Source organism: Zootoca vivipara, chromosome 3 (genome assembly GCF_965207765.1).
Source record: "Zootoca vivipara chromosome 3, rZooViv2.hap1.1, whole genome shotgun sequence".
NCBI classification, from domain to species: domain Eukaryota; kingdom Metazoa; phylum Chordata; class Lepidosauria; order Squamata; family Lacertidae; genus Zootoca; species Zootoca vivipara.
In genome coordinates, this window is record NC_142586.1 from 680,955 (window position 1) to 704,383 (window position 23,429).

At 42.9% G+C, this 23,429-nt stretch overlaps 1 protein-coding gene across 6 annotated transcripts in view; it reads left to right on the forward strand.

The window, feature by feature from the left end:
• The window catches only part of PKHD1 (PKHD1 ciliary IPT domain containing fibrocystin/polyductin), a 261,509-nt gene that overhangs the window by 135,825 nt on the left and 102,255 nt on the right, over positions 1 to 23,429 (forward strand). For all 6 annotated transcript variants that reach the window (XM_088665480.1, XM_035110412.3, XM_060272303.2 and 3 more), the window contains 8 exons: positions 595 to 707; positions 2,771 to 2,876; positions 3,996 to 4,130; positions 8,706 to 8,841; positions 10,027 to 10,273; positions 13,454 to 13,628; positions 15,221 to 15,416; positions 23,245 to 23,310. In XM_088665480.1, coding sequence (XP_088521606.1) covers positions 595 to 707; positions 2,771 to 2,876; positions 3,996 to 4,130; positions 8,706 to 8,841; positions 10,027 to 10,273; positions 13,454 to 13,628; positions 15,221 to 15,416; positions 23,245 to 23,310 — 1,174 coding nt within the window. The remainder of the gene's footprint in view (positions 1 to 594; positions 708 to 2,770; positions 2,877 to 3,995; positions 4,131 to 8,705; positions 8,842 to 10,026; positions 10,274 to 13,453; positions 13,629 to 15,220; positions 15,417 to 23,244; positions 23,311 to 23,429) is intronic.

The following is a 23,429-nucleotide window of genomic DNA, read 5'->3' on the forward strand; positions in this document are numbered from 1 at the left end:
GACCAGTGGTCAGGGATGATGGGAATTGTAGTCTCAAGACACCTGGAGGGCCAAGTTTGAGGAAGCCTGGATGAGACTGTGGCTGCACCAGCAAAACTGTTAGAGCTGCTTGAAAAGATGCAGGATATTTTAACTGAATATGTCATTTTTCTTAGCCAGTAATACTTTTCTGCTTTGCTCTGATATTCATTTGAAAACAAGGAACAAACAGAAAGTGGTTAGTTTTGTTTTCTCCCCTTTACTGTTGGACCTGCCATTATTCTGTCTTCATGTGGTGCCACACTGAGGCCGCCTGCATGTTGGGAAACTCTTGACAAACCCCGTCAAGCACCCTAGAGAGGTCCCTCCAGCTCTTTGTCAGTTGATGGAGGCAAATGAGGCTTCTGGCTGGAGGGAGCCACATACCTGACTCTTTCTGAAGTAAAATTATGTCTCTCAGTTTTCATCGTTAGGTTTCCGAATCTCTGGATTTCCAAACCAACTTGACATGGACGTTCCTATAGGTCTGAAGATAAAATGCAACAACTTTCCCCAGTATTCTGGGATCTTAACTGCATTGAGATGGATGTTCTATAACCATATTCTCCTCCTCAGGGTAACACAGTGTGTGCTGCGGGACACGGCTATTTTTTCCACCTTTCTCCTTCAGGACCATCGGAGGCTCCAGTTCTGTCCTTCAGTAAGAATCGAGCCTATTCTTGCACAAGGTATTTTTGCATTCAGTTTGATTGGATAATACTGTATTTCTCTCTGCTTCCTCTCTGACATTCTCTCACGTATGCAAGCATGTGCACACATGTGTGAGAGCACACACTCACTCCAATGCATAAATGCTAATTGTAATAGCCAATGGGGGGGGGAGTGTTTAATTCTTTTCTCTGATGTTTAATGGGGTCTCTTCCCCAGCCAACCTAGCAGTTCAAAAGCATGCCAAAAAGTGCAAGTAGATAAATAGGTACCGCTCCGGCGGGAAGGTAAACAGCATTTCTGTGTGCTGCTCCGGCTTCACCAGAAGTGGCTTAGTCATGCTGGCCACATGACCTGGAAAAACTGTCTGTGGACAAACGCCGGCTCCCTCGGCCAGTAAAGCGAGATGAGTGCTACAACCCCAGAGTCATCTGCGACTGGACCTAACGGTCAGGGATCCTTTCACCTTTACCTTTTAAAGTCAGTCTTAAGTGTGCTTTTTGGGAAAATTCATGTTTGAAATGTAGAACCCTGCATGTTCTTGTTCAATATGACCCCCAATTTATATATACACACATTCACACACATAAACAAGTAAGTACACAGCCATATATAGTGGTGCAGGGTTTTTGTGTGGCTTATAAATTGACTGTTAGTACTCGATCCATTCTGACAGTTAAGTACATTTGTTTAATAATCTTCCAAAAAAAGGAATGATCACACCAATTTTTGAACAGTGTGTTTTTGGTTTACTATTCAGTTTCCTGATTACCCACTGCTTTTTCTATTTTCCTTTGTACTGTATGTGCTTACTAATGAGTATAATTTAATTCCTGTGGAGTCAGGTACCTCTGCTGATGTTTCCATCCTCAAAGTACCTCAGTATAAAAATCCCAGGCTCTGACCTGCAGCTTTCGTTATAGTATGTGTTTTATAGCAACAGCTGATATTTGCCTATGAAGGACATGTACATTTAGGAAGAAACTTGAATTCCAAAGTGAATTCACTTGATTCAATTCAGGCAGATCATGACTGATCAGATCATGAGACAAATTCAGAATCCACAGTCAAGCAGATTCCTTTTCAAGGAGTTGCAAGGGCTGCATTGCTGATTTTGTTCCTGGAAAAATATATTTGCCTTTTAAACTTGCAAAAATTGGTATTCCAGTTGCCAAGAGCCTGGAGTGGCTCCTTTCTTCAAATGCATATTCATAGCAATTTTTCATAATATAATGCATTTTAAAAAGATATTTTCACTAATACTGTGCAGTTATATTTTTGGCAGAAGTTACATTTTGGGGATGGTGCATATATCTGAAAAAGCGTATACTCCAACTGCCTCTGCATGAATACCTTCTGGAGCTGGCACACTGAGTGGATCTTACCCAACAAGCAAGGCAGAGGGCTGTTAAGCTCCCTGTTTGCTTATGGAGCATGTCCCTCCCGCTCGGTGCGTGGGTTCTGGGCTGCTGTTGTGAGATTTCACAGGGCTCTCCAAGTTCTTGTGAGATATTGTTGAGAGCACCTCAAAGCCCACTAAGCACGGTGGCAAGCAAGCTCTTTGTGTGCTGAGAAAACAGGTGCAAAAAGAACATTTAAGCTTTCTGCCTTGTGTGCAGACAGTTTGCACTATTTTAACTGGTGAGCTTTCAATTGCATAAGGTTGAAATTGTGCAAATTAATTACCCACAAGATGTGGTTGTACTGTATATGCATTTCTATGCCCCATCATATGCATTTTTGTACAGATTGCTTGGCACGAGGACCACATTGCACAATTTAGGTAAAGGTAAAGGGACCCCTGACCATTAGGTCCAGTCGTGACCGACTCTGGGGTTGCGCGCTCATCTCGCATTATTGGCCGAGGGAGCTGGCGTATAGCTTCCAGGTCATGTGGCCAGCATGACCTGGGTCCCAGGAAGGATGGTTGTGTTTCAGTTCACCTATTATATTGGGAAGTGTGAGTTATGTAGAATTGTCTTTAAATGCAAACTGGGTTCTCTCCCATCCTTCCTATATCTACACATTTTCCCATCTCAATGTTTTGTTATAAAACCATTATCATTTATTTAAATTTAAACAGCTTTGGACTCCTAATATACCCAGAATATCACCCTCAAAAAGCAAACGCCACATTGCCTGTTACATTCGAAACCTTCACAGCTTGGCAATGTGAAGGTGGAGTTAAGGTAGGATAATCATAATTTTTTGCTTCCCCACCACCAAGTCTTCTGAAACACTTTCAGTGGGATAGTTTACCTGGTGCCCTTGACATGTTTGGGACAACAACTTCATCATCCTTGAGACCTTGACCATTGAGCATTACTGGGAGTCAAAGTTGGAACATTTACCATAATATTCATTGGCTCCAACTACTGTAACTTTGTTGTGCAACAATTTATAATTTTCATTGTTTACATGCATAACAATAAATGATAATAAAATGAGCAGAACTAAGCCAAAATAGAACAAAAAAACAAAGTTTAAAAACAGATATACTTCCCCTTTTTATGGTAACTATTGGGGGCATGTATTTCTAATAATTTATGTCTCTATTACTGCAGTCTTGATCCTGTGTGAAAGTACTGAAAATCCAGTCTTCTGGTTTGTTTCTCATTGTTAATCAAGCAGATGAGGAATAAGATAAAGGGAGAGGAAGGCAGGGTGGGTAAATTACTGTGTCAGCTGGGTCAGGGCTCGATATTGCTATATCATGCCTGTTGCTATTTTGGGACAATACAGTTGTAGCCAAAGCCCTGTAGAAGCTACGGTACCTTCTACAATAAATGCATGGCATAGCATAGCTAGGTGGCAGTGCATTTAATCCCTCCACCAGGGCTATTGACTTTATGATGATGTCGCTGGCCCCCAGGAATTTAAAAATTAAACAAATTGAGCCATGTGGAAGTTAAGTATAATGCTAATTTTACCATTTAAATAATAATTTACTAATTACATTAACCCAATCTTTGTGTCTCGTTTTGTAAATACGAAAACTTTGTGATTTAACTATTTCACAATTAAAATAAAAACTGGAAAAAATAATCATAGTTAAATGTCCCTTGTAGCATAAATTGTGGAATGTCAACCCGTAATTCATTCATGCCATGTAATAAAGTGTGGCAAGACTGAAAAAAAAACACCTTTGTTTTTTTGGTTAGGTGATTGGTAAATTCATAATTTTTGTTTATGAATGTCACTGTCTTCTCACACAGTGTCTTACGGAGCACAGACAACTATTCATTTACTTTATCTGTTGATTTCCTTTGTAACAATGTATTAATGTTTAAAATACTTATTATTAACAGATTATTAACAGTAGCAACCTACAGCTTCGGAGCTTCCACATCTCTTCTTGCAAATCTTTTGGAATTGACATTGTGGAGAGTCTTGGAAACACCTCTGTTGTCAATAGTTTAATACTTGGTCACTTGCATGAGAAGGTAAGAATTCAAGTTGTCCTCCACTTTCAGAGGCTAATAAAGAAACAAACTGAAAGGGCAATAAAGTTAGGAAAAAACAGCTTCTGGGAGAATATTGAGGTCTTTTCTCAGCATTGTTGTCAGACTTTATAGTCATATTTAGATGTCAAGCTTAGTTTAGTGTGAGGTGAATGAGCTGTAATGAAACTTTAGGTTTTTGCACACCCCTCTCCATGGTTGCTAGTTGACTTATGACTGAGTTTAATGGGGCTTTACCCTCTAATAAATGTGGCTGGCGCTGTGGGTTAAACCACAGAGCCTAGGGCTTGCCGATCAGAAGGTCGGCAATTCGAATCCCCGCAACGGGGTGAGCTCCCGTTGCTCGGTCCCAGCTCCTGCCAACCTAGCAGTTCGAAAGCACGCCAAAGTGCAAGTAGATAAATAGGGAAGGTAAACAGCGTTTCCGTGCGCTGCTCTGGTTCTCCAGAAGCGGTTTTGTCATGCTGGCCACATGACCTGGAAGCTGTACGCCGGCTCCCTCGGCCAATAACGTGAGATGAGCGCGCAACCCCATAGTCAGTCACGACTGGATCTAATGGTCAGGGGTCCCTTTACCTCTACCCTCTAATAAACGTGCATAGGTTGTTGTTGTTGTTTAGTTGTTTAGTCATGCCCGACTCTTCGTGACCCCATGGACCAGAGCACGCCAGGCGTTCCTGTCTTCCACTGCCTCCCACAGTTTGGTCAGACTCCTGTTGGTAGCTTCGAGAACACTGTCCAACCATCTCGTCCTCTGTCGTCCCCTTCTCCTTGTGCCCTCAATCTTTCCCAGCATCAGGGTCTTTTCCAGGGAGTCTTCTCTTCTCATGAGGTGGCCAAAGTATTGGAGCCTCAGCTTCAGAATCTGTCCTTCCAGTGAGCACTCAGGGCTGATTTCCTTAAGAATAGATAGGTTTGATCTTCTTGCAGTCCATGGGACTCTCAAGAGTCTCCTCCAGCACCATAATTCAAAAGCATCAATTCTTGTCGTACTCCTTTCCCAATTTTGAACCAATCAGTTATTCCATATCCAGTTCTAACTGTAGCTTCTTGTCCCACATAGAGATTTCTCAGGAGACAGATGAGGTGATCAGGCACTCCCATTTCTTTAAGAACTTGCCATAGTTTGCTGTGGTCGACACAGTCAAATGCTTTTGCGTAGTCAATGAAGCAGAAGTAGATGTTTTTCTGGAACTCTCTAGCTTTCTCCATAATCCAGCACATGTTTGCAATTTGGTCTCTGGTTCCTCTGTGTATAGGATTGCAGCCTTATTCTTTCATGGGAGTAAGTGGGATTTAATTTTGAGTAGACATGTATAGCTTTATGAAGTTAGGCATGGTGTACTTTGTGTGTTCAATGTATCCCAGTGACTATTGCAGAACTAATAAGGAAAGACATGACTAGAGAAGACATTTGCTCTCTCATCCAGAGTCTGTCTGAGTTTTATGTTTGGTTCTAATTTTTCCTTCATTGCTTTGGCAATATTTTTAATCTCTTTGTCTCAATTCTCTAATCTGTAAAACAGAAAATAATTCCCTGTGGCATAGTGAGGGCTTATCTGTTCATCTTTATCCGCTGCTTTGAAGCTGAGGAAAACTATCTATCTGTTGTTAACTTTTATTGTGTTGCATTGAAATCCCTCTCCACAAGTATAGCAAACCAAAAGCCACTCGGATTCCTATTAAACTCTGAGTAACAACAGTGCAGGATATTTGTGTCTCACACAGAATGTGTTTGGAAGCTGCTGTAAAAGGTTAGCCAATGTTGCACAAATACAGTTGGCTAGCAAACAAGAATCCCTTTTTATCCATAGCCAGCATTTCAGGAACCGTATTATGTCAGTATAAAAAATAGGAGGGATGTTGTTGTTTTGCATACATGTTTGTCCAGAGCATGTGCTCTATCACTGGGCCCAACCCAGAGAAGATGCCCCACCAACTGAGAGGAGAGGTGGCTTGCAGAGATTGGAGGAGACAAACTGTAGAAGGAAGGAGGAGCCTATGCTTTTTCCTTTTTCCTTCACACATTTCCGTCTGCAAGCTGCTTGAAAAGTGGTGACTAGCAAAGGGATGCTGTAGTGCAGGGGTCAGCAACCTTTTCCAGCCCTCAGACCATGTGGTGGGCCAGACTATATTTTGAAAAAAAAAACAATGAATGAATTCCTATGCACCACAAATAACCCAGAGATGCATTTTAAATAAAAGCACACATTCTACTCATGTAAAAACACACTGATTCCCGGACCGTCCATGGGCCGGATTGAGAAGGCGATTGGACCGCATCCTGCCCATGGGCCTTAGGTTGCCTATCCCTGCTGTAGTGGATTGCGCCAGTTATATTTCTCTGTTTAAAAATTCCCCAAGAACTAATAGCTTTTCCCAGCCACACCATTCCCAGAAGTAGAACCTAAAGTTCTTTATACAGGTCAGTGTCAGGAGACGTGCTCCTTCAAGTACCTGGGTTTGTTTCATTTCCGTAAGCTGTGTGTAAGGATGTGTGCAGGTGTGTGTGTGTGTGTAAGCCCAGGGAGCCTTAGGAGTGTGAGACGGTGGAGAAACAATATTCCTTGTGAAAGTGAGGACAACGGAGGCAAAGAAGCTCAAGGGCCAGGAGAGATTAGAATGGTAGAGTGAGGTGAGCAACAAGAAGGCATATGGAAATCTTTGGTTGGTGGTTTCCAGTACATCTAAGACACAGCCTTTTGCTTTTGTTTTACTGTCGCTGGATATAGAGCCCTTGAGTGCCCCCCACCCCATACTTGTGAGGAGATTTAGAAGCACTCAGCTATGCTTTCTTCCTCACAGCACCCTGGGGGTGTGATTATCTTCGATTATCTCACGATAAAGAGTTGTCTTGTCATAATTTACATATTAATTTATGTAATTCTATCCTTTAATAATGATGCCTCTTTAACATCAATTAAAACTTTATGACATTAATTTAACAAGAAGGCTAAACCTTCCACTCCGCCAGCCCTTTTATTTTTAAAATATGCCTTTAAACCAGCTGTTACTTCTGTCCTTTTGTGCTTCTGCTCTTTACACTGCAAGTTAATTTTTTTTGGGGGGGGGGAGGGTGGGAAGGGGAGATTGCTTCCATCAAGGCCAAAGAGCAATGTTGCCTACAGTTGGAACTTAAAATTAACATTGCATGTGTAGTTCTGTTTAATAGATGTTAGCAACTCAGAAAGTGCATAGCTCCTCCTGTCTATAGGTATGACTTGTGAAAGACACAACTTTCAATTTTTGCACAACTTACGTTTTCACAAGGGCCTGAAGGCAGTGAGAGCATGGAGAGCTTAATAATAATAATAATAATAATAATAATAATAATAATAATAATAATTTATTATTTATACCCCACCCATCCGACTGGGTTTCCCCAGCCACTCTCCAACAGAGATTAAAATACATTAAAATATCACACATTTAAAAACCTCCCTAAATGTTTTCTGAATGTCAGGTAGTTGTTGATCTCTTTAACATCTGATGGGAGGGCATTCCACAGGGCGGGTGCCACTACCCAAAAGGCCCTCTGCCTGGTTCCCTGTAGCTTTGCTTCTCGCAGTGAGGGAACCGCCAGAAGGCTCTCCTCGCTGGACCTCAGCGTCCGGACTGAATGATGGGGGTGGAGGCGCTCCTTCAGGTATACTGGGCTGAGGCCGTTTAGGGCTTTAAAGGTCAGCACCAACACTTTGAATTGTGCTCAGAAACGTATTGGGAGCCAATGTAGGTCTTTCAGGACGGGTGTTACATGGTCTCGGCGGCCGCTCCCAGTCACTGAACCGAGTGGGAAGCCAGTGGTGGAAGCTGAGAATGGGTGTGACATAGTATGAGCAACGGGAGAAGTAATTGATTTCAGTGAAGATTTGCATAGAGGTGAGAAAACTGAGGCATGAGAGAAGAAGGCAGAAAGCAGAGAACACAGGATCAATCATAGGATAATTGGGATAGGACCTGGGAGGGAAAGCTGAAAATCTGGGAGCCTTTATGGACATGCAAATCACTGTGTCTAGTTCTGGGCACCACAATTTAAGAAGGTGGAAGGTGTGCAGAGGAGGGCGACTAAGATGATCAAGGGTCTGGAAAGCAAGCCTTGTGAAGAGTGGTTGAAGGAGCTGGGTATGCTTAGCCTGGAAAAGAGGAGAGTGAGAGGAGATATGATAGCCGTCTTCAAATACGTATCTCAAGGGCTGTCACTTGGAAGATGGAGCAAGCTCATTTTCTCCTGCTCTGGAGAGTAGGACTTGAACCAATAGCTTCAAGTTACAAGGAAGGAGATTCCAACTAAACATCAGGAGAACTTTCTGACAGTAAGAGCTGTTCAACAGTAAGAGCTGTGGAACAGACTCCCATACAGGTGGTGGACTCTCCTTCCTTGGAGCTTTTTAAGTAGAGGTCATGGATGCTTTAGCTGAGATGCCTGCATTGCAGGGAGTTGGACTGGCTGACCCTTGGGTCCCATCCATCTCTACGATTCTGTGATCCTATGAAATGAATAAGAGAAACCGCTGGAGCTATATCACAATATAGTCTGTTTTTATCTTATTGTTGCAGGATGGAAGTTGTATGCAGGCAGGACTGAAAACTCCCAAAAGGCATGAACTATTGATTTCAAATACAACCTTTATGAATTTTGACATTTCCAATTGCACTGCAATCATCACCTGTTCTGGTTGTTACCAAGGTCAAGGTAAGTTAGGCTTTCTGTGCAAAAATAATAATAAAAAAATGTGGTGGTGGGTTTAAATGTGGACTGTTCTGTGCCTGTGAACTGGTTTCCTTGTAGGGTCAAATAAGTGACCACAGCAGGCAGGGAATTAGTGGAGGCTTCCCTGCCAATGCAAATAGCAGCCTTGGAGGGGAGAGGATTAAACTCCGCCCCCCCCCCCAAAATCCCGTGTCTCTGATCCTGCATGAGCGCAACTGAATTGGCTTCATGCAATCAAGGTCATGTCCAGTTTGGCCCAAATGCAACTTCATAAAATAGGCAGGAAACACGGGGCAACAGAATAATGAGAAAAGGGACTATATCATCTACAGACTGACAGCCTGCACAAAGTCCTATTTAATGTTTGTTTATTTTATCCTAAAGAGGTACTATCTTCTGTGCCCTACCTCAAATAACCGTAAGACCTCAACATTTGATGAATGGGGCATAAGCAGTGTTCTGAGATCCTTCCCATAATCTGGCTTTTTGAAGTACTGTATATTTTATAATATGTTGTTATGTCCATAAAATTAACATACATTCATAAATAGAATTAAAAGCTGACTATAAATACGGTAATTTGAACATCAACTATCCTTAAATGTATCGTTTTAGCGTGCTATATATTTCAATGAAACTGTGGCTTTAGGGAGAAATCCAGCATGACACGATAACAAATGTCTCATCAATGCAAGCATTTCAGACAGAACAACCCTTCTCTTTCCCCCCTGTGGTATATTCTGGGGGGGGGGAGGGCTCTCCCAACCCCCTCCCAAGCCAATTTTGGGGGCATGGGGGATGGAGAGGGGAGAAAGCCCCATTGCGTAAGCAGAAGTCCTTGTGTAGACAGGGCATCCATTGACAGGATTCACTGGGCAAACCCCACCCTTAGTATTGAACAGGCACACAATGTCAATTTCATTGCGAATGCCATGCTCCAAATACATTTATCTCCAGTTACCAACAGTGGATATGCCATAGATTTTCAGTATGAAGTAATACATGCTTTTGGGTTATTAATAAACAAGTAAGCAATGATATGTAGCCGTATTCTTTCAATATCCCAAAATAATTCTGACCCCTCCATGACTGAATCAGATTTGGTAGCTTGTTCATCAGTTATTAGTAATGAGACCATATTTCTCTCTCCCTGTCCCTACTGTTCAGGCGGATTTGCTGTGAGGTCTGAACAAGTGCTACTTCTAAATGCCCCGAATTGGATATCGTTCCCATTTCCTCATTGTGCGATTCTTAAAGATCTAGATGGCACAATCACAGGGCAAAGGGGGAGCTATCTCCTCCCTTCTGTGGATACGCTTCCAGATTCTTGCTTGCCAAGTGTCAATGCCAGCCAAGTTGCCAGTGGCAGTCTTTGCTATGGAAATGTTACTTTCCACCGTATGTCTATTGGTCTGTAAGTATCATTCTTTTCTCAAGTTCTTCATATAGCATGGGAGCTCTCAGATGGGAGATTGGGGGAAGATGTGGGCTGCTCTATAGAGTACATGGCACATCTAGGAATGTATGCACATACGCAAAGAACATCTCTTTCCCAAGATTGACGTCCCCTGGAATGCCCAATTATGCGTTTACATGATTCCCATGTGCGAACAAGTGCACCCTTTTTTAAGGGTTGCAAAAAGTGGTGTGGCTGGAGATAGGACTTTTTGCTACTTTTTGCTACAGACGTTCTGCTACTGAGCTCCAGCATGCACTGCCTCAGACCTGGCTGAGCGTTAGTCAAAGTGAGAGTGAAGATGGAGCTACTAGGTCTTGCTGGGTCCAGAACAGACATGGGCCTTGGCAAATGTCTCTGAAAACTGCTGGCAGCAGTCACATGCAGCAGGATTCAGTTGGGATTTTTTATGTGTGTAAGGGTGACTCCCTACACACCTTGTCAAGTACAGAGAGCACCAGTGGTTCTGAAGCAGCCAGAGGGGGAGGGAGAGACTCGGAGGAGGAGAGAAATCAGAGGGAGGAACAATGGGAAAGCTCGGGGGCAGAGGGGTGCAGGCAGACGCTTAGGGATGCTGCAGAGCCAGGGGACTGACCACTGAGGGAGGAAGCTGAAAGGGCATTGTCACAGATGGGTGTTGGCTACTCCCGAGTAAGCACTCCACACATCCTCTGGATTTTCAGAGTTTTATTGTGCATGCTATATACAGTGGTGAGATGTCTCAAATCATGTCTGCTCTGCATGGGGCAGAAGCCCGCAATGGCGTCTGGCGGGCTCTGATCCTCCTTTTAAGCCTGGGTATCCAAACGCCCCTCCTCCTGGCTCTACGGTTCCTCCGTGGTCCCAAACTAGAGTCCTGAGGTGCCGTTCTACCTACCCCCTCCTTTCCAGCCCCTGCTGAAGCTAGCTCCTCCCCTGCTTCCCTGCTACCAACCTGGAGCTGAGCCTCCAGGACTCTGCAGAGCCCTGGACCTGTCTTTACCACTTCCTGTTCCTGGTTTTCCTTCCCAGATTTGCTGCTCTCGCTGCTGCTCTCCCAGCTGGTGGAAGTAAGCAGAGTGGGCTGCTCTCTGCAAGCCCTCTCTCTTACATCCATCACTCCTTCCGGTGCCAGAAGTAAGGAGAGCGCCACAACGCAGGTCAAGGGGGCGGCGTTTTGGCATGCCCAGGCTACATTGCTGGCGTAGGAACAGATGTACGCCATTGCCGGATTCTGATTCGGGATAAGAGGTCATGTTTTAAGCTGTCTCTACACTGTAAATAAATAGCTTAATAAACGTCTCTGAAGACAAACTGGACTCTAGAGTAGCCACAACGACCCTCTGACAATGTGCAAAACAGGTTTTCTCTGTGTAAAGTGCTCCTGGTGTATGTGCTCAATGGAGGTGGGTGGAGGGCTAAAAATATCAGGTTAACTTTGTGAAAAAATAGAATTCAGTATTGAGGTTCATATTATCAGCACTATTTTAAGACAGCCTTTTTATTCCTGCTTCATTTTCTAGAGAGGCATGATTACAGTAGATTATTTCACAAAGGTACCAAACGAAAAGCATTTAGAGCCAAGCGAAGTGTTTTTCCTTAATACAAAGAGAGACTCAGAGAGAGACACCCTTAGGATAAGTAAGCTAATGGTAAACATAAACAGGAGACTGAATATTTATTCTACTCAGAGTTGCTGAATGGTTTAGCAAATCCTTTGTGGGCCGTTTATGCTCAACAGTTCTGCACACTACACTTGAGCTAAATTACATAACAGTTTATACAACCATGTTGGCAAGGCTGTCAAGGTCCATCTACTAGTCATGACAGATTTTTGCAGCATGCTGCTTCTTAACTGAAACTTACATGGACGTAAAAATTTGGTGTTGTCAATAAGTCATAAGTTAGTTTTGTTCTTAACAATTTTGAAAGGTTCCTGGCAGTTTGAGGCAGGGGTTAACTTCATCTGATGGCTGTTGCCTTTTCCTGGTTTCCTTTGCATAAAGACAAGATCAGTTCCTAGAGAGACTCCCTCCTCCCTTGGTAATGAAAGCTCTCTCCTCTTAATGATCCATGCAGACTCCCTCAGCTCCTCTGAATTACAAATACTCATGCCCTACTCTGCTCCATTAACATTAAAGAGAGGTAGATTGGTGGCTATTTAGGGCACAGTGAAAATCACTGGCTATTTAGGGCAAATTAAAATGGTGCTAATTATGGTTGCAGGAATGCTCAATTATGTGAGCAATATAGTAGTTCTATTTTGGTGGTAGCTTGACAGTGTATAAAAACAGAGTCATTGTTTGGAAAGAGACTCTGATATCCATATCCAGTTCACTGTTAACCTGCCTGTTTTAAAGGGAGGGAGCATATTGTTACCTTTTCAAGGATTAAACCAAGAGATTTCTTTGGAGGCACCTAAAAAAGGGAGGCTGCACTGACTACATTTCTTTCTTTTTCTATTTTGCTGAGGATACTGCAGAGATGGACAAGAATTATACTGCTAATGATATTGTCAAATATCAGAGTTAGTTTTGGGCAGTGGAACCACAGAAGCCTATTGACACACTATTTGGCTCCTTGTTTATCAGAAACACTGTCTGGAGCATGAGCCATAGGAGAGACTCCCTGCAACTAGAAAAAAAGAGAACACAACCTCAAAAGAGAAAAATAAAAACAAAGCATTTTACATGGAATTGCTTTGCCTAAAAGTGAAGCTGTTGCAGGGAACTGGTGGTTCACAGAAGAGAGACTTGCATAAAAGGGAGGTAGGCTAGAGATCCAGTTCAGTACATCAGAAGTGTGCTCTCTGAAATATTGGATGGCAATATTGCACAGAAGACAGATTCTGACAAATGGGAAGGATTATCGTATTTTCCTGTCTATAAGACGCCCCCATGTAGAAGACATTTGGGGGACGACAACCAATTGCCAGTCCACCCTCGGCACTATCCATGTATAAGACACCCCCTAATTGTTGACATTATTTCTTAGGAAAGAAACCTAGTCTTATACACGGGAAAATACGGTATCTATGTTTTATGCCATCTGAGCTGACATTAGCCTAAGCCTTTGAAAGACGATGGTGGACTAACAAGCACTCTAAAATAACAGTAGCTATTAGACCATGAAATGTGACTATTCTTAATTGTTTTTCAGAAAGGCCCCGATCTGTCCTTATAATTTAAAAGTGACTGATAGCCGCAATAAGACAACCATGGTCAGTTATGTCTCTGACACTCTGTCAAATGCAAATGGCTGGATGGTTCTTCTTTTGGATCAGGAGACTTATATTCTGTCATTCAACAACTCTCTGCTGAGTGAAAACCTGCAGGTAACAACTCTCTCCCTTCATAAATCACATTGGTATATTTGTTCACAAGATTTGGTTTGCACTAAAATTGTAGAAATGGGAATGTCCCTGGGTAGGAATCCTGCCAAAGTACAGACAAATAGATCCAGGGTCTTTTCGGCTAAGCACCATTAAAGTTTATTTTGGGCTGAGCTAAACAAAAAGGTATTTACTTCCCAGGTAAAAATCATTCCCTCTTATTGGAAGTTGGAGCTCCTTCACTATTGACAAATCTGTCTCCAGCTTGGTGTCTTAGACTAATAGAATTTTAGAATAAAATTTAAAAAATCCTTCCAATAGCACCTTAGAGACCAACTAAGTTTGTCATAGGTATGAGCTTTCGTAGCTATGGAAGGATTTTTTAAATTTTATTTTGACTACCTCAGACCAACACGGCTACCTACCTGTAATAGAATTTTAGATTTGGAAAGGACTCCAGTGGCCATTGATTACTCATTTCATAGGATCATAGAATCGTAGATATGGATGGGACCCAAGGGCCATCTAGTCCAACCCCCTGCAATGCAGGATTCACAGCTAAAGAATTCCTGGCAGATGCCCATCCAACATCTGGATAAAAACAGGTAGTCTGTCCTTAAGCAAAAGCATCCTTAAGCTCCCTTCCGTAAAGTACAGTGAAGGGGATCTGTTCTGGAGCTCTGGACGCATCCCGAGGAATTCGCAACTGGAGGTGCCGATTCTGTGCATGCGCACAGCGCGGTTTAGCGCTTCTGCACATGCGCGTGGTGCGTAGAGCCCTTCTGCGCATGCACGGGGCAAAACCCGGAAAAAGACTTCCGGGTTTGCCGCATTCACATCCTGAAATATACACAACCAGAGGTGTGCATATTTAGAGGTATCACTGTACTAGGATTGGAGTAGCTGCAAACAGCATGGTGGGGCTAAGTTGGTCACATGACCTTTGTGCACCTCTCTCCTTCCGTTCTGGTTTGCTGCAGTAGCCTAGCCAGACAGAAGTCAAGGGTGTGACACAGTCCCACTATGCTGTCCACTGCTGGATTGGAGAGCATGGGTGAAACCATTCCCTTTGATGGTAAGATAGACCTATCAGTCACCACAGAGCTTTCCCTCTGCACTTTCTCTCCATTCTGCTGCTTTCTCCATCATCTTGCCCTCATGTTAGGTTGTTGAGCTAAGATTAAAGGCATTGCTTTCACTTTTAGTAGACCCTTGTTTTGATGTCTGGAATGTGAAGGTGCCACAAAATGCTTCCGGCGTCTTCGCTTCAAATTATGCCCCACTCATGAAGATCTTGCTCTGCCGCTGGCAAGCCCCAAAATGCCTCTGCCTGAATCCAGTGCCCATTCCTGGTATTTATCTGTCTTATGAAGAGGGCAAATTTGTTGGTAGAGCGGCATAAAAAGGCTATGTGTATTTTCATTTTAACAATGAGAGGCATCTCATAGCTAGTTCAGAGGGTGTATGTACAGACCATACGTATATGAAATCATTTAACAGTGGCACTATGGGTCTAGAGAATGCTCCTCATGTCTTATATCCTGGACACAAATATAGTGTAAAAGTATCCATTTGTCTTATGTTTTACTCTCTAGTATATTGCTACGTTTGATAATTTCACAACTGGGAATTATTTATTGCTGGAACATGAGGTCCTATCACCCCGCATCAATGTTACAGTGACCTGTGGTACACAGAAAGGATTGCCACTCCTGTCGTTACCTTCGCATAAGCACAATAAAGGCTGTGACTGGTTTTTCGATTGGGAAAGAAGGAAGTTAACTTACTTAGGTAAGAACAAATGCATACTCCCCCCCCCACCTTAAAGATTCCTTTGAAACTGGGAGTTTTCAACCATCATGCTCACTGAGGAGGAACAGCTGTACCCAAACTCAGGTAGCAGTGAGGGATATCACACGTAACTCCTCATCCATGACACTCTCCATTTGGGACATCAGAGCCCCCCGCCCAAATCCTGTCACTTCTCTCCTGCCACATAAAATTATGATGATGATTTCCTGTGTGAAGTAAGTTAGGAGGGAGGAGTTACCCAGAGTCGTATAGGATGACTCCTGAAAACACTGGGTTAACACCCCACCCCACTCCACACAGGAGATGGAAGGACATGAGACATGAAAATGAATACTAGGCTCTTTCTCCATTTCCTTTCCTTGCATCGGAAGTGCAGCTCTTTGCTCTTTTGTTCAAGATTTTTCTGACCTCTCACCTGCCATTATTCAGTTATTTTCAGCTACAGCTCTCCATTTTTCTCCCCAGTTAAATTAAAAATCTTGTTTCCTGACACTGATCTCCCACCACCACTGCCAGTGAGACTAAACTTATTGGGATGGTGAGATCGATGGACAGCCACCTGAAGGTCTTAGCAGAAGGGGCCACTACCAGGCTGCCACCCGCTCTCCTGTGGCGTACAGCGCAGAGCACATAGCTCAACTTGATTTGGAAAACGTGCATCTGAACGCTCTGCCCACAACTTGATGCCTGTATTGGGGGCTGTTGGGGCAGAAGTGGCACACAAATGGACTCTGCATTTAGAAAACCTGTGAGACAAACGCTGGGTGAGGGCGGGCAGCAGCAATGGTTATCTTGGATTCCTGCATCTATCTACCTTTGCGGGACTGTGTCATTTTGGGCTGAATACTTGATGATATAATAATAATAATAATAATAATAATAATAATAATAATAATAATAATAATTTATTTATACCCCGCCCATCTGGCTGGGTTTCCCCAGCCACTCTGGGTGGCTTCCAACCAAATATTAAAAACAGCACAGCATCAAACATTAAAAACTTCCCTAAACAGTTGTCTTCTGAAAGTAAAATAGTTGCTTATTTTCTTGACATCTGCTGGGAGGGCATTCCACAGGGCGGGTGCCACTACTGAGAAGGCCCTCTGTCTGGTTTATTCCCTTCCCAGTCCTTAAAGAGTCACAGATGTCTCAACCAGAACAACTAAAGGGTCAGAGGTGTTGCTTTTTTTTTTTCACAAGACACAAAAATAAACCCCATTGTTCAGACCACTGTTTGGCGCTCCTGTTCCCCCTTGCTGTTGGAAGTGGGTTTGCCCAGCCTCTCCCTGCAGCCTGTGCAATTTCTAGATTTCCCCCAACTGCTTAAGGAAGCCCTACTAACCTATCTTACCAAGCATTGTGCATTGTGCAACATACTAAGAAATAAGTGTGCAACTCTAAAGAAGGCCCATAAGGTGGAAGCTTTGCCCCTGAGGCTGCTTCCATGCCCTAGGTTTTTGCCCATTCTTCACTTTTATAGGCAGAAGATCTCTTGGTGCAACAAGTGGGGGCGGGGGAGGGCGAGGCCCAGAGGATACTCTTCACCCTCCCCAGCCGTGTGACGGGGTTCTGGTTTGTGCGCCCCTCTCCAGGGCAATGGGCCCTCTGGCCCCCCGTGCTACCCCAGTGGTCAGGTAATGCTTGGACACCAGTCTCCCACCTACCCACAAACAAGAAATCTGTACCCTCCAGCTAGTAGCATTTGAACTTGTTCTTTGGACATGAAAGACCATCTGACACCTTTGGTCACATGTTGGGACTTAGGGAGAAGTTGTTGTTGTTGTTTAGTCGTTTAGTCATGTCCGACTCTTCGTGACCCCATGGACCAGAGCACGCCAGGCACCCCTGTCTTGCACTGCCTCCCGCAGTTTGGTCAAACTCATGTTCGTAGCTTCGAGAACACTGTCCAACCATCTTGTCCTCTGTCGTCCCCTTCTCCTAGTGCCCTCAATCTTTCCCAGCATCAGGGTCTTTTCCAGGGAGTCTTCTCTTCTCAGGAGGTGGCAAAAGTACTCGAGCCTCAGCTTCAGGATCAGTTCTTCCAGTGAGCACTCAGGGCTGATTTCCTGAAGAATGGATAGGTTTGATCTTCTTGCAGTCCATGGGACTCTCAAGAGTCTCCTCCAGCACCATAATTCAAAAGCATCAATTCTTCGGCGATCAGCCTTCTTTATGGTCCAGCTCTCACTTCCATACATCACTACTGGGAAAACCATAGCTTTAACTATACTGTACTAGGGAGAAGTACAGTATATTAAACCCTAGGAAGGAGTAGTCAGTGTGTGGCTTTCCAGCTTTAGATCTTTGGGGCCCTTCCCTGGAGCTTTTGTTTCCACATACCCCAGCACCCCAAAACTATTTCACCTTAGCCGCTGTTTAGATTTCTTGACTTCCGCCAGTAAGGATATGGCAGCTTTTTGGCTTCACAGAGCTCCTTTTGGAGCAGAAAGGCTGAGAAGGGGTTGTTGGGTTTTTAACAGACAATGTCTGGTAGGAGATCAACATTGTAGCATTGCTGTTTTACTTCTGGTCTTGGTCATTTGAACCTTTAACGAAGAGGGCAGTTTTGTGTTTTAATCACCGGAGTCTCCCTTGTTACGATATTAGGAACTGGCTTTATTTTTAAGTTACATTAATGGTCTGAAATAATTAGTCAACTAATTAATCCCGTTTACAAGCTTTGTAGGATTCTTCAGCTGCCACTCACTTCCAAGCCCGGGGCTCCCTGTTTAGTGCCTGCTCTCATGTTCATGTGACTTCGTCTCCATGGCTACAGCCTGCATCTGCTGACACCCCACACACTATTTACTGCTTAATTAAGAATTTCACGCTCAGCCCTTATCTGCCACAAAGAACAAGAACACGCTGTTAGGAAATTCCAAATTTAGGCCACTGCATAAGGAAAGCCTTTATTGTAGGCCTGACTCTGTGGAGCCTCTTTAACGATCCTCTCGGCAACTGAGCTGCCACCTTTCAATCAAAAATCATTAAATGGGGCAGAGATAATGAGCATGTAGCATATCAAAAGGAGGATGCTTGCCTGGGCTGAGGAGGAAAAGCTGTAAGAGCCTATAAGCAGCCACCACTTCAAAGGAAGAGGAGGTTGCTCAGTCAGCAGGACCCATAAAGCATCATTTGTTCCTGTTTGACTTATGTAAAAGGTCTGGCATGTTAGAGCCCCGTCTTGCAGACGTGGGTCCCCCCCCCCGCCCTTCCAGTGCTCGTGTGTCAGCAGTTAGGCAGCTGGGCTCAAACCGTATCAGCCAGAGCATATAATCACTTGACTCTGCCCCAACAATGGACACTTGTAGGGGGTGGTCGAGAGGAGGTCTGTGCAACAATGGGAACACAATTATTGCAGCTGCTCGGGAGGGCTATAATTCTTCTTAGAGAAGCTGAAGGGACCTTGTAGAGGTGGTGGTGGTGGGGAACCTGGGTGTATTATTAATAACCAGACTTTTGGAAGTACTTTCCGATGTCAGTGGGGTTCCAGCAGCTGCTCTTGTCCTGGCCTTCTCTAATAATTGTACATTCTGTTAGGGGTCAACTTACTTTTGACCTTCTCCTTTTGTGCCAGTTAAAAGCCTCTTAGAGTGAATTGTTGGAGAGTGGCAGGAGTGCATTAAACCCAAAATTTAATGTCAATAAATACATATCAGATGCCAGCTCATTCACTGGCGTGCTCCTAAATTCACACACTCTGTTTCTTGCTTCAGTCCGAATGACACAGTTAAAAGAAAATTCATTGTGATTCAGAAAGCTGAACATCTGAAGGAAGCCATCCTGGAGTGCAGGCAGGGGCTGCTCATACTCTATATCACCCCACCCTGATGTGCTCTGGCTCTGGGAAGGACCGGGGGCCTTCTTAACTTTGAAATGTCAGGACACTTTTTGCATGCAAAGTGGAAACAAAACCCAAACTGATATCGGAAGCAAGCTTGACTAACTTCACCCATTGTGCATTGATCTGTTGTTGTGTAAGCCTGCCTTAACCAAACCACACTTTAAAAAATAATAATGCCTTACACAGTTATGGATAAACCACATGAAGAGTTTCCTGACATGCAGAGTTTTCAGAGAACATTCTTCAAAGCTCTCAATTAAGAAAGTGTTCGTTAGCAGCTGAGTCTGGTTCTGGGCTGGAAGCTCCAGTGGAGTCTGAATGTTGTTCTCACTTTTATAGCTGTAATGTCAGATATTCAAGCTATTTTACATATATGTTGTAAAGAAACGTTGTCGAGGCACTCTTGTGAACTGGTGTTATTAGCCTACTGTATAAATCACAAGGGCAGCAGGACCTGTCTTTAAAAGTGCCTTTTCACAAACATGTAAAGTAGGAAGGGGATGCGTGATTTAAAGTGCACAGTGAGCAGGAAGGCAACCCCACCTCATCCATCCCTCACAAATTTGCTTTCCCCTTAGAGCCCAGTAGAGGGACCAGCAGTTCCAACAGGCAGAGCACCAAGAGGGGTAGAGTCTAGTCCCTATCTCACATGCCCTTTGAGGGCTTTAACAAGATCTATTTATTTGTAGAATTTCTATGCTGCCAACTCATGTAAAATATTGAGGTAGAGTGCTATACACACACACACACACACACACACACACACACACACACACACACACAATAAAACAGGAAAGACCATAAAAGCAATACAAAAATAAAATAAAATAATTGCAGCTCACACCTGCCCTAAACATGGCTAGTGCAGTCCTGCATCTACACAGACATGAGACTGCTGTTATCTCCTGTAGTTTAGGTGTGAGATGAAGAAGAAGAAGAAGAAGAAGAAGAAGAAGAAGAAGAAGAAGAAGAAGAAGAGGAGGAGGAGGAGGAGGAGGAGGAGGAGGAGTTTGGACTTTATATCCCTCCTTTCACTCCCCTTGTTGTTGTTTGTTGTTTAGTCGTTTAGTTGTGTCCGACTCTTCGTGACCCCATGGACCATAGCACGCCAGGCACTCCTGTCTTCCACTGCCTCCCACAGTTTGGTCAAACTCATGTTCGTAGCTTCGAGAACACTGTCCAACCATCTCGTCCTCTGACGTCCCCTTCTCCTAGTGCCCTCAATCTTTCCCAACATCAGGGTCTTTTCCAGGGAGTCTTCTCTTCTCATGAGGTGGCCAAAGTATTGGAGCCTCACCTTCACGATCTGTCCTTCCAGTGAGCTTCACTCCCCTTAAGGAGTCTCAAAGCTGCTAACAATCTCCTTTCCCTTCCTCCCCCACAACAAACACTCTTTGAGGTGGGTGGGGCTGAGAGACTTCAAAGAAGTGTGACTAGCCCAAGGTCACCCAGCAGCTGCATGTGGGGAAGCAGGGAAGCGAACCCAGTTCACCAGATTATGAGTCCACCACTCGTAACCACTACACCACACTGGCTCTCGGTGGAATACCCAGTGGAAAAGAACTGCACATGAAGATGGATTTCATGTATCACTATAATTACAGTGGAAATGGTGAACCCAGGTAGCAGAAACTCTAAGGTGCTGTATGTGGAGCAGTATATTTGCATCTTCTATTCAATTAATGGACTCATGCAATGACCCTTTGATCTAACATCCTCCTAAAAACCTGCAGTACCTAACATGACTTTTCCACCTAGGTGCCTGCTGAAAAGCCACCCTTTGATCAAATAGTCATTGTGCTGTGGATCCTGTAATGCAACATATTGGAGAACAGTAGACACTTTCCATCCTTACTATTTTGTTGAGCTAAAATTAATCTATTCATGGTTTACTTGGTTAGATTTGGTCCACACTCATTTTTTTTTTTGAAAAATTACCTGAACATGATTACCTGAACATGAAACGCTACATAAACTATTGACAGTTCCTTGGATTTGGCAATGATTTCTAAAAGCTTTCAATGTTATTTCTTCACGTGATATATGTTGAACCACTTAATGTTGAATAGAATACTCTGGCTTGCTGTTTATGTGTGTCTGTTGTGGCCATTTATCCAAGTTTTAGCTTTTTCTAATAACCACAGGCAAAGTTTTCTGTCACCACATAGTTGATGAACGAGTATATTGCTCCTCCTATCTATCAGCTCCTGGCTAGAAGAGGGAGAAATGGTTGGGAAAGCTAAACTAAAGGAAGACTTTTTAAAATAATAATAATAATAATAATAATAATAATAATAATAATAATACATCAGCCAGGTGTCCAACAAAGCCCAAAATCAGAGAGGAAACTGATGGTACTTGTTACCCACTCCTTTATTTGGTTTTTACATCTGGGCCCTATGGTATTAAAGCTGTATTTTGTAAAGAGGCACTCGAATTTTGCATTGGGATCCTTTGTTTCTTTTTTTTTAAATAATATTTTTATTAGTGTTTTCACAAAATTAACAACAATATATAAAAACAGAAAACAAAGCACATAGGTAAAAACGAAAAGAAAAAACGAAAAAAGAATAAAACACATATAATAATGATTCTCTTGTCCTCTCACATGATATAATGGGACCTCCTCGGGCTTCCCTCCCTGTGGTTCATTAACACATTTATAATTAGCAAATTCTAAATCATTTTCATCAACTTATCTAACCTTATTTTCTAACTCTCATATCACTTATTCCTAATTTCCACAGTTTCTTTACAACTTAATTTCTGATCTAACATGTTACATTAGCATGTTTTTTAAGATACAGTTTAAAGTCTTTCCATTCTTCTTCCATCGCTTCTTCTCCCTGGTTGCGGATTCTTCCAGTCATCTCAGCCAGTTCCATAAACTCCATCATTTTCATCTGCCAGTCATCGATCGTTGGTAGTGGGATCCTTTGTTTCTTTGCCTAGATGACAGTGTGGAGTATATACAACTGTTCTATGAACTTCCATTGCCTGAGAACCTTACGATGTTGCATAGCCAGTATAGCGTAGATGCTAAGACTTGGATGACCTTAAACCTGCTGGCTGTCCCTCAGGCTAACCTGCTTCAGGCTATTGTGAGGATAAAATGAGTTAAATCACACATGGAAGGAAACAATGGGGGGAAGGGGAATGTAGTAAATAAAAGAAGGTGATCCCACAGTGTTGATTGTCTTTAGTTTGGTTTTAATTGCAATATATTTTACTACAAAGAGATGGATTTGGAACATGGTTGCACAACAGCAGTTTAGCAATGGAAGAAGGGAGACAATGGAAAAGGCTAAAATTGAGGTTTCCAATAAATATCTGGTGCATCAGATAATTGCTGTATGGTGGTTTGAGTGTAGGTGATCCTATCTCAAAATGGAGGTCGGCCTAGTGATATGTCCTTACAACTGTATAATTCTGTAATTATTCAGTAATGATTCCATTTTATCTTCCAAGAGCCTTCAGCTGGGGATACCTTTATATTTTAATAAATAAGATAAATTATGTGCTTTTCACAGTCTGTCTCTGGTAAATATAGTTTCTCAGAGGACAGAATTGGTCACTGAAATCTATAAATGTATTGATTAAATAGTCTGGAATGTAGTTGAACAAAAAAGTTGAACATTTTCTGCTTAATTTCTACTGCAAATGGAGGGCTAATAGAGTTATCTTGGAGCAACAGGGACCAGAGGGTGAAATTTTCTGTTTGTTTTTGGTTGTTTGTACTTGTATTTAATTGTTAATTTAATGCATATGTCTATGGTTGAACAAAAAAAAAAAATCAGAGGTGAGGAATCCATGGATTATTTTAACTGGTTGTGAAATGTCTTCAGCAACTGAAAAGCTTATCAAAATTTACAACTGGAAATTATCGTAGAATAATATTTTAGCCTACGGTACTTTAATTTGTTTCTCAGTTTTATCTGTAAACTGCCGGCTTCTGAAATTTAGTTACAGGTCAAGGCACAATCCAAGTGGCATTCCAAGCAGAAGTCGCACTCCCTTTACCAGTGCCCGGTATGTGTTGAAGGTGTGGGATTATTCAGACCACTTAAAATGTTTATCTGCAATGCTTTTGTGGGCGAATGTCTGTACTTGGGTATTTTTTTAAAATAATAATAATAATAATGGTGCCT